The sequence below is a fragment of the Barbus barbus genome, assembly GCF_936440315.1.
Source record: "Barbus barbus genome assembly, chromosome: 6".
NCBI lineage: Eukaryota > Metazoa > Chordata > Actinopteri > Cypriniformes > Cyprinidae > Barbus > Barbus barbus.
The window spans coordinates 31,996,752-32,009,046 of NC_136734.1; the positions used below are offsets into that span (position 1 = coordinate 31,996,752).

General features: G+C 38.3%; 1 protein-coding gene across 1 annotated transcript; it reads left to right on the plus strand.

Moving 5' to 3' along the window:
* The first annotated feature begins 2,143 nt into the window (after positions 1 to 2,143).
* Positions 2,144 to 12,075, plus strand: LOC306871251 (secreted frizzled-related protein 1-like). The gene is made up of 3 exons (XM_079419049.1): positions 2,144 to 2,887; positions 5,561 to 5,641; positions 10,657 to 12,075. Exons 1-3 carry the CDS (start codon positions 2,374 to 2,376, stop codon positions 10,980 to 10,982), a joined length of 921 nt encoding a protein of 306 aa, XP_079275175.1. The 5' UTR covers positions 2,144 to 2,373; the 3' UTR covers positions 10,983 to 12,075.
* Positions 12,076 to 12,295: the final 220 nt, after the last annotated feature.

The window sequence follows — 12,295 nt, forward strand, 5'->3', positions numbered from 1 at the left end:
TGCGGTTAGTATAAGATTAGACCTTTCGTGCATGCGCATTTTACTGATAATGATCTCTATTGTGGCTGAGGAAACCACTTTGCATAAGGTCCAATGGGCACTCAATACAACTACCACAGTTTTGCTTTGTTAGTTTAAATGTTATGTTAAGAGGCCTACTGTTGGGTCACTTTTCCACTCACAGCCATTCAATTAGCATTCATGCAGGCATCTCTCAGTGTGATATTAGCTTGATCAAGCCCTTTTCCCTCTATACCAGAGGATATACAAACAGAAAAGGCATTCATTTATTCAGCTTAAGAGACTCCCTAAACTCCCAGGCCAGCCAACCCGCCGGCCAAGAAATTCTCTGGAAAGGTGCTGGCTGAAAAATGCTTCAGTCGAAAAGCTGTTGAGGGCTTCAGGTTGCTTCTTCCGATAAGCCAGCTCTCCCTTTTCCTGACACTTTAGCTGTTTTAGCCCCATATCTTTCAGATATGTTCACCCTCACGTAGCCCATGTCATGTTGTTTAGTTTAGCACAGATGAAGTGTAATCTCAGCTGACATATGTTTGACCAAATTCATAGAAACATATAGTATTTCACGCTATAAGAGATTATGCATAAGTAGTGTTTGTGGAAATGAAGCCTGTGGTGTTTCTCTCAATAATTTTGGCAAACTAGATTATCTTTATTTATCCTTTCTTTCGTGAAGCCTTCTGAAATAAACAAATATGGAGTCAACATTTTTTATCAAACATATTAGATTGTCAAACGCTGAAAATCAAAAGTGTCACCATTTGAACTTAATCTGGTTGCAGTAATTGTTACCTATAATGATACCGGATGCTGGAGTCAAACAGCCATTAAAGTCATCAGAAAGTTTTCATATGTATTTTGTTTTATATAATATTTGATACATAAGGCCTTTATGGCCCATCTAGTGAGAAAAAAAACTGTTTTATTCAGAGACCCAAATTAAAATAATAATAATAATAATAAAATGAATACAATTTGTTGCAGAGGTTGTTATGATTAAAAAGATAAAAAATTCTGATTACTTGCATAAAATGCATATAAATATAAGTTATCACTTTATCTCTCTATAATCTTAGTAAAATGATAGGCCATTTTATGATCAGTAGCCTAAATGTTTATCTTGAAATACTGATAAAGCTATTTTTGCATTAATTTAATAGATTTTCCATCAAAAATACACATACCACAACCTTAAGGTGGACATTTTTATAATTATACTTCAAGAAAAAAGTATGAACTATCAGTCAGAAAGCAGAAGATATGTAGACGGTATGTAGAGGCCATAGAAATTAATATAACAAATGATACAGTATGCTTTATAGGATTAAAATGGACTATCACTTGCAGTGATTTAATCATCTTCTAAAAATAAACTAAGAAAGGCAAAATAACCTTTGACTGAATGTGTTTTAATGTAGCCTACACATTTTATCTATCCTTCCTGACAGCTTCCTAATTTCTAACATTTTCCTACACTCTTAGTTTATGTTAAAACGGTGCTGAGCACATAATGACCGTCTTGCTTTAAAAATGTCTTGACAATGGGAGTTTTGTGGTAATGAGCCCTGAGCTATCTTCAGACTTCATTATCTCACCAATGTGATTAGCAAAACAACTGCACAGAGGAGAGCTAACATGCGTCGGGAGATTTCACGCCTCACATTTTAACTTAATTTGACTCGTTGAAATACAAATGAGACCACGAACACAGAACAAATATACACATTTAAACGCTCGCTCTGTGACCAGAATTTACCTATATGACGGTTTCACAAGAAAATCAGTAGTTGACTTCATTGCATGGAATTAAAAAATGCACGGCATGCCACATAGTTCCGTGATAATGCGTTTTCTCAGGTAATGGCTCTTGTCGGCTTTTCAGAATATGGTAAACGCAATTATCACGAGCCTTCAGCGAGTAACTCCTCATGCATTTCAATGCTTCGAATAATGTTATCGAAATGAAGTTATTAAGGATCTGTTTCCACTGAAGGAGAGTGAGAGAAACGCAGGCGGGCGGGGATATTGGCTCATTCATTGGGTCATTGAATACTTTGATTGACACATGAGAAGCAAAAGGTGCAGAAAGTTTCCTATTGGTCGCCGAGGCGGTCTCGGTCTCCCCTGGTCTCGAGCGCAGCGCATTTCAAGCAACTCAGCCGTGTGAGTCAGCAACAGCTACGGGGCTTCAGAGGTGGAGTTTCCACAACTTCAATACTTTGACTGCGGAGTCTTATAAAATTCAGAGGTATTTGGCTCTCCCTCCTCATTTTCTAGACAAAGAGGACCTCATTTCACTCAAGGCTCACCGCTTTGGGGGCTGCATTGACTGGGGATCCTGACCAGGAGTTCACAATGAAGTCCCTTGCATCTTTGTTGCTTTGGAGGATCATCATCTTGATAATGCCAATGGCCTCGTTGGGCCAGACATCTGAGTATGTGTATGATACCTGGAAGGCAGAGTTGTACAATAGCGGCCGTATCTACGACAAGCCTCCGCAGTGTGTGGACATCCCAGATGACCTGAAGCTCTGTCACGGAGTGGGCTACAACCAGATGCTGCTGCCCAATTTGCTGGAGCACGAGACTATGGCTGAGGTCAAGCAGCAGGCTGGGAGCTGGGTGCCCCTGGTGCACAAGAACTGCCACCCGGGCACTCAGGTGTTCCTGTGCTCTCTTTTTGCGCCCGTGTGCCTGGAGAGGCCCATCTACCCATGCCGCTGGCTCTGCGAAAATGTGCGTGATGGCTGCACACCCATCATGGAAGCGTTTGGGTTCCCCTGGCCTGAGATGCTCACTTGCGAGAAGTTTCCGCAAGATGATGTGTGCATCAGTACGCCCAATGCAACAGAGGCCTCCAAGCCCACTGGTAAGTCCAAATGACTTATAGCCTACATTTAAATCAGGTGTGATCAGGTTCACTCAAATAAATGTGTAGCTAATCAAAAACCTGTCAAATAAATATACCAAGATGCAAATTTTGACATGCAAAGAGAATTTGGCGAAAAAAGTTGCAAATACGGATTTATTTATTTTTTTATCCTGATAAACATGTAAGGTTATACTGACTGTTTCAATGTATTCTGTATACATTTAGTATAATTTTACCTACTTTACAACCTTTCACCTTTTGCTGTGTGTGAGAAGTAACACCTAAACTTTTTAACGGCAGTTGCAATGTTATTTCAGGGACTGGTGTCCATTTGGGGGTTTTCATCTAGACTTATCACACCTTTTGTTGCCTCTCAGCCCCTCAAATACCTCACGTTTGTGTCTGATTTGACAAATGATTCAGTTTTGGGAACATTTCTAGGTTACGTGTTACATGAAGGTGGCTTCTCAGTAAAGCATGATAGATGAATATCTGAGTTTTTGCTTGTTTAACAGCTGGTAGCAATTGATTTTAGGGTGTTAGTTGAGTTCCAGGACAACACTGGGATGTGTTCCAACAACAGACCATTACATATCTATTTATTTGGTGTTATTTTGCAACTGCGGCACCTAATTTGGAGAATAGATACTTTTCTTTAGTGCAGTTTCTCTTTGTAAAAAAGACACTGCAGGCAGGCAGCAAAAATGAGTTACTGTATTCTTAACTTAAAATGAGTTACTGTATTCATGAGTAACCCTATTATTTCTGTAAATGTAATGCTATTTCAGTACGACACCAGTAAAAACTTTGCCAGGCTTCCCCGCTGTGCCTGTTAACACGTTTTTTTCGTAAGGTAATGCAGGAGGATAGTACTTTAGTTCAGACAAAGACAGATTTGAACAGCTGCTTTTATTTACTGGTGGCACCAAAGCAGAAAATTTAAATTTTCCGGGGTTAGAAAATAAATAAATACATTTCCATACTCTTAAAAAGACTCCTGTCAAAAACCTGCCCTGCAATTTAAAGCAAATTGGGTATGTTAGTAGGTAGGTTATAGTATATCTTGTAGTCATGCGGACTGTTTTACCAGGTAAGTCAGGGCATCTGGCACCAGTCAGACTTTCCCTATGGAAACCCTCAAGCCCTATAGTTGTATGTCCCAGACAAGGGAAAGTACAACTAGCTTATGTAGATGGCTCATAAATTACAAGGGAATTTCCATTTCAAAAGTTACAGCATGGTGTTTTAGAATGAACAGACTGTGCCAGAACGATGTACACACTGAGAGAAGATACTTTTGTGACGTCAGCCATCTGCCCTAGCCTGCTGTTAGTGACGCACAGTCCTGAGTGAGAGATCACTAGCATGGTGGCTTGGAAGTCGGAATAGCAGAGATGTTCAATTAATAAGCACCCCACAGAGATCCCGTCAGCTGTTATCACATGCTGTCAGCATCACGGTCAAATGAACCCAACGCCACAGATACATTAGACCCTCCCTCGCATATCGACCCACTGTAAGCTTCAAGCAGTGCCGGGTTAAAGAGAAGAAAGGATTTCCTCTCTTCCTACTCACTACAAGGGGTTGAGCCCTAACCATTTGTTCGCTGTTTTCTTGTGATTCCGTGGTAATAATGCCTGTGGAGAAAGTAACACTCAACAAGAGCCACTGAAATTTAAACTCTGTTTTATCTTCCGCAGGGCAGTTTACGTTTACTGCCGATATCACCATGCAAATATGCAGCATTGCTTTAAAATACTAGTTTTTGCACAATTTTGATCCATTGGCAGCTTGCAAGTGGGTGATAATTTGCATTACGCAGAAATCTTGGGGCATAAAAATGTTTGAAATTCCTTGCCAACAGCTGTCTTTACAAGCTCTTTTCACCTGAGTGCAATTTCCACAATAATCTGTTAAATAGATGCAATTAAAAAAACAGCTAGTCACCAAAAATTAAATCAAAGTCTTGTCAAATGGCGTAAAAAGTCGATTATAATGATAATTTGCTTGAATTTAATTTTAAATCTTAAAAGGTACTAAGAGAATTTACTTTCAGTGGTTAATTCCTCTGTTTCCATGACTATAGGGAGGCATCTGTGGAAAAATAGTTGTCTTAATTACAGTCAGCCCCAGTTATTGGGGTGTTATCCTGTGCCTCCTTTTTCTAACCGGCATAACTTGTAGCAATAGTTTATATAGAAATGTAAACTCCGCAGATCAAATTGGTTCACTTCAAATTACCATGTGACATGCAAAGAAAGAAACAAGCAAACATTTTTATGTCTATGTAAAAAGGCTTGATTCTAATATTTTAGTGCTATGAGAAAAGCGGAGCCAAACAAAAGAAGTATACTAACAATTCAAAGCACAGAATGTCTTACAGGCCCTTTCAAAAATAGAAGAAAGCCAGGAGAAAATCCCGTAGCTTGCCTGACGGGGAGATAATTAAAGAAAGTTGAACAAGTTTGAATTCTCTTCTTTTTGAAAGAAAACTGCACTGTGATTGGGTCCCCGCTGTTAAAAGCCAGTTGCAAACCTTTCAAAGAGTTGCACACAAAAACAATTTGGGACAAACACCAAAGCAGACAAAAGACAAAAACATTTGGTCACAATTACTCTGGATTTTGATATCGATGGTGAATTTCTCTGACAGTATTTCCTCTGTTTTAGGATACTCTCCAGTTTGTCCTCCTTGTGACAATGAAATGAAAACGGATGTGATTCTGGACCACATGTGCGCCAGTGAATTTGGTAAGAACATCAGTACATACATCACACATGCCTACGCATCAAAAAAACACACATTCATTCTATTTTGCACTCACATATTGAACGTGCCAAGACTGCAGCCCATCTTCCCCTCTCATCTTCTGTATTCTGGAAATGGAGTAGGCATGCAAGTGATCCAAGACTGATATATATTAGTTTTAAAGAACAGCCAAAACCACACAGTCTTAAACCAAAGTTTTTCACCTATTTCTTCAGCTTCCCCAGCAGCCTCATACAGATGCCTGTAGTTTAATGTTTTGCTCATCTTAAATTTAGTTCTCATGGTCTTGTGTTAGAATAATGAGGGAAAACTTTATTCTTTTAGGAGCGGAAACCATAGCAATTAATTTTTTTTTTATAATGACTTACCGGTATATTAAATCTTTCAGTTTCGTTTAGTTTTAAGATGAGGTCCACCTTTCACCAGTGTTAAGTCATCATGTTGAGTCATAACTTTCTTTAGCCATGAATGTTGAGTGCCAGAATGATATTTTATTTCATGGCCATTAACACTGCTTTTGGGACAGATTCAAGCACTTTTAGAATCACTGGATCATGATTTTGTTATTTTGCACATATTTGATGGTCTTGACTGCCAAATCCACTTTTAATAGAACAATGCAATGGTTTTAAACACTTAAAACAGCAGCAGCAGAATGTCTTAACCCTTGTAAATCTATGTCATGGTTTGGATTACCCTTTGAGAGGCCACAACTGTTTAACTAATGAATTGAAGTAATTCACAGAGGCCCTAAAGTCTTTATTTGGCTGTTCTAACAGCTCTAAATTGGGATGTTTGCTCTCCTGTCTGGATGTGACAGCAGCCCAGGGGTTGACTACTGGGCAGAGACTAAGTCTAAATCTAAGTTTACTCTTTGGTCACTGGAGTAAACCGGAGTATCCAGTATATATTGTAATTTCCAACAGTTTCCTTCTCGTTATTACTGGATTTTGTCCATTATATATATATCATGTTACTTGTCTGCGCCGCATTGTGCTTTTTGTTATATAATAGGCCTATATTCGGAAGGTCAGTACATTTTTTTTTAAATAAATTAATACATGCATTTAACATGCATTAAATTGATTGATAACATTTTTTTTTATTACATATTCAAAAATATAATTTATGTAAATATTACAATATTTGACAATATTGATGTTGCCTTAGTTAACATAAGAGAATTAAAAAATATCTTAAAAACCCAAACATTTGGTACATTGCTGGTCTTTTTTCCCTAATCCTAAGAAAGCTGGGTTTAATTTCTTGTTATTGGATTTTCAGTGTGACTGCACATTTATATTTGAAGATGGTTAACAACAATGATTGTTAAATGAGCCTATAACTGCAGCCATTAAGGCCAATCACAGCAGGAGTTACCTCAACAAAAGGAGAGCAGTGCGAGAGTGACTTCCTGCTTTCCTCTGAAGAGGAAAACAAAAGCTGGTTTTGGTTAGCCTCTGACAAAACCATAAAGTTTCATTCAGTGTTTGAAATGGGTAAGCTATCTCTGGAAAGCTGCCATCTTTCTCTGGTCAGCTTTATGTAAACCAACCCCACTGACACTCTCTCTGTGACCTCAGCGCTACATTACTTCTCCGGGATATTGCCAGAGACAGACAGTGAAGGAAGACAGGGTTCACGCTGTGAAGTATTGCTTTAAGTAATTAAGTAAATGTATGGATTAGTCTCTCCGTCAAGTTTAGATGTCTTGTTAGACATTTCGAACTGCCCTGGATACTCAGAAGATCCTATGAAAGTTTAGTTTCCCTCCACATATTTGAATCCCAGGTATTTGAAGAATATGGAAACAGAAGAAAAACTTAGTTTTTCTGTCTCTCCAAAACAGTACTGCATTAACATACTTTAGTTGGCTGTCTATCCCGTGGTCAGTGATGCATGCTCAGCTTTCCTGTAGTAAAACTGTAGTAAAAGCACCATTTTAACTGGAGCTCACCCCAAGCCACAGGTGCCATGTTTGTGAATTGTTTCAGCCCAAACTCTCCCTACTGAGTTTATGGCATCGTTACATCTGGCTGCGGACATGTCTCCAAAATGACAGAGGAAGCCAGGTCAAAGATCAGGGACAAAGGTTAAAAGGTTTTTCAAAGCAGAGTTTATCACATATGAAGTGTAAATACTTTCACTGCTTTTTATCAAAATGATTCATTTAAGTTTGGAAAGAACACTGATTGTGACCACACAATTTCTGAGATATGCTCTCTTTGTTTATATCTTATTTATCAAATATTTACCAGAGCTTTCAAGCGTGAAGTACTTATTTGGACCATCTGAGATTGAAACATTATCTGCCCTGGGTTTGTGTTTAGAATCTGATCCACCCACTGTGCTTGGAAATGGTTGCTGCTTCGTGTTTTTATAGTATGTAGTATGAATGCAGCAATTATGTGCGATCTTGGCACGCAGTGTTTGCTTGCTATCCTCGCGTGGTTCAGTAAACTGCGTTTTACTGATGCGGATCTATCTGTGAAGTATTTGCAGTGTGGTATGCTAGTGAACCCCCCCCCCGTTTACTGATATTGTCTTAGCACTTTGAGGGAGATTGGAAAGGCATCTGAAACGGCTTGATTTATATGCTTGATTTATATGGAGACACTGGATTGCAGAGAACAAGAGAGGCTAACCCTGTTATAGCTTTCCCATTGTTATTGTTCGGAAAGTGTGGTTTTACACGTATTAGCTGTAAAGCCACATCTGAAGGTTTTCAACTGTACCCATGTCCCTGCATTTGTAAGGATAACATTCACAAACACAAGGTGCAAATGGAGTTCACGGTGGAGTTAAAGTGGGATTTGGACTAAGATAAAGTGGTTGTGGGAGGTAGGCAAGACTTTCTAGCCTGGCTTGATAATTCTTTAACCTTCAGAGCATTTTTTTTATTACGTCAAACACTAAGCTCCTTTATAGACTTCAGATCAAGCTGTAATCCCTTCCATGTGCACTAATACTGGGAAGACTGGCTTATTTCTACAAGAGTCATTAGAAGTGAGGAGGTGTGAGATATGAGGTTATGGGTTGCACACTAAAACGCATTTCATCATGTAGCTCTTTGAATATCAGTGTAACAGTGTGAAGAGCTACTCTCGTGACTTAAATGGGGTCCCCATGGAGGACTTTAACTTTCCTTGGCAATGATCAAGCATTATATTTTCATGTTCCAGGCTGCAGAGGATATATATAGCAGTTAAGGTTCAAGAGGATATGAGGAGGTTTTAGTTTCATTGTGGTCTGCTCAATGACAGCCAATGGAGACTGATCAGGCTGTTAAAACATAATTAGCAGTAAATCTCAATACCGATGTCTGCTCATTTCCACGGGTCTTCAGGATCGACCTGCTAATTGGACCAAATTCTTCTGTAGGTGGCAGACTGCCTGAAGTTCACTGGTGGGTCATTGATGTTAGACCGTTGAAGTTGATAAGATGTTACGCTCTGCTTGTTTCTCCATCGTTAACACAGAAGGGGAAAAAAATCACCTGCGAGGCAGTGAGGGAGTAACAGCCATTGAAGTTTCACTCTGGCAAGACCACCGTGGAGCTGACTCGTGCATAGGAAGGTTAAGGAAATGAAAAGATTAACAGGTTAAAGAGAGTTTACTGACAGATCAGACAGATTAAGGCAAATCTAAGAATGTGGAGTAAGATTAAACCAGGAGTTAAATTGTCAAAAGTACGGTCATGATAGAATTTCCCCATGTTTTCCCCAAAGAGTCTGATAAGGTACATCAATTATGAATACACCATAGGAGTTATTAGCCATATTTTTAATTTAACTGTATAGGTTGATATTAGACATTTGTTTTTTTATTTATTAGTATCATTTGGTATTAAATATTTAATTGTTTATGCTCATTTTCCCCTTTTTTACATTTAGATTACCTTTCCAGTCCAATATTAATTTTAAATTCTTACAATTTAAGAAGAATTGTTTATATTTAATTTATATAAATATTTTTTAGCACATCTCAAAATTAATATCTGTTTTCATATTGCACATTAAGTTGTGATGCCTAAAAGCACTTAAAATGATTAATTTTTGTTTTATTGTTCATTTATTTATATTTAAGCTTGTCGATCAGAATTTGAATTATCAGTGCATCCCTGGTTACTTTTTAGTGCTTTTTTCCAGTTGAGTTGCAGTTGAATGGGGACCATTTCACCAATGGCCAATATATCCAGCTTGAAAAATTCTGACCTTTGACTAATTGCCCTAAGCTTATAAGAGAGGTATTCAAAGGAACAAAACCTAGTATCCAGTTACGTCTAGTGGGGCAGAGGGCAGTGAAGCTGCAATTTGGGACATTCTTGTCCCCGGGGAAAAGAATAAGGCAATGAGAGCAGTTTTGGTTTGCAAGGATATCGATGCTTTTTCTTGAACTTGACAGAGTTCTTGACAGAGAGACCAGTATCATGATGGCTTTGCCCTGAGACCATTGGCAGAGAAGACAGGCCTGATATTGATTACAGCTTCTCCTCATTTTTTTTCTCCATTCCTTCATCTCTTTTTGCCCTCTGCATTACTTAGCAGTCTAATCTCTCTTTTATGGCCCTGGACATTTGGGAAACGCCAGCGATACCCCTTGCAACCCAAACCCTTCTTGGCCTCCCTGAACCGAGCACATGGCCTGAGGGATTAGATGACTTTGTGTAGATGAGAGAGCGCTGCACAGTTCAGGGATACGATGCAAGATTGAACGAAGCTTTGCAATATCATAGACCACAACAGAGGCAGTAGGTGGGAGCAGTGTTTAAAAACATTGTGGGGGCTTTTCCAGGCAGCTCAAAATCTACATGTAATTATGGAAATAAACACAAGGCTCAATTTGAAGAAATAGCGAAAACTAATATTTACTGGCAGGATGATGTAATCTTCAGTTTCCTCTCCACCCACTGGAGAAGATTCAGAAAGCTGATCACAGTTCTCACTGTTTTCTTTATCCATATTCTCGACCTTATCCATATGTCTGTTTTCTTTAGCCATAAAGACCAAGATCAAGGAGGTCAAACGGGAGAACATGGATCGCAGGGTGATCCTGCAGAAGAGGAAAAAAACTCTAAAGCTGGGCCCTTTGAAGAAGAAGGACCTGAAGAAACTCACTCTATACCTGAAGAATGGAGCCGACTGCCCCTGCACCCAGCTAGAAAATCTCGGAAACACGTACCTTATCATGGGACGCAAGGTGGACAAACAGTACCTTCTCACCGGCATTCACAAGTGGGACAAATCCAGCACGGAGTTCAAAAAGGCCATGAAAAAACTCAAAAGCTACAAGTGCCCTGCCTTTGAGAATGTCTTCAAATAGACATTCTCAGAGCTCCCACTTACTTTATGAACTTGCACATCCAGGCAACCCAAAATATTGTTTTATTTTTCATTGTTCGTGTACTATATATATATATATATATATATATATCTCCCATGTATTTTATAGATCAAACACTTGAGGTATTTTGTCTTGGATATGTGCTGTTGAAAAGATAATGAATGATACAGTAGACAATCTCTCCACCACAACCAACTGATCACATTTGTATATATCTAAACTGTTGATAATATGTTGTAAAATTATCAGAATTCACCTGCAATTGATTGTTGACTTTTCTTTTAAATTTTTCTAAGAAAAATATTACAACAGATTTCCAATGCATAGTTCTCTGCTAAACATCTTCTCAATTTATCGATACAATTTTGTACACACTGTGAAAGTACATACCATATAAGCCATTTCTTTAGGCATATTGAGTCCATTTTGCTAGAGTTACTCCAAGTTTAATAGACAACATTATTTTGCAATGTGCATTGGTCACAGACCTTTCTGTGACCTGAGCCATTCAGCCAACAAACATATGGCAGTTCTCTGTTAACTCTGGTGAAGAATAAGAGGTCTCCTTTGCTTAATTACTGGCAAGATATATATGCAAAACATTTATTGCACTGCTAAAGCCATGTTTATGACAAATTGAACTGCCCAATCCCATATAACTGAGTTGATTATGGACATGGTTGATAATAGAGAATTGTATACATAGGCCTATACTTTATCTGCTGTATAGAACAAACTGTTTTCTAACTAGTACAATTATTATAAAAGAACAGTACTCAATAACATATAACATCAACATTTTTCCATGTAATCTCACAACTCGCTACTGTTATTAGTGCATAACGCTGTTAGCATTGCAGGTGAAAAGAGGTTTTGCAAAACTCTTAGTCCACAGCTTTGTCTAAAATGTATGTCACCACTCATTTAAGAATGCATAGTGCGAATTGCGTGAAGTGTTGCTTCCTTTTTTCCTTAAAGTTATAATCTTGTTGTGGCGTAGCACTATTAGTTTGAATGTTTCTCAGTTCCCATTTTTATGTTGGCAATCATTTTGTACATAAAATTCTTGCACAAATATAAAATAAAGACTATAAAAATATGAATGTCTTTTGCACACCAGCCTTTATTAAACTAGTAAGTTTTAGGCAGAAAATATTTAGTAAATTTATATGTCGTGGTCATTTACAGTCATTTTCTCATGCAGAGCATTTATGTGGTCAATATGTACAAAACATCCTGACCAGTATAGCCACAGCATTACAAAACACTAGAATTCAGTTTGCACAATCAGA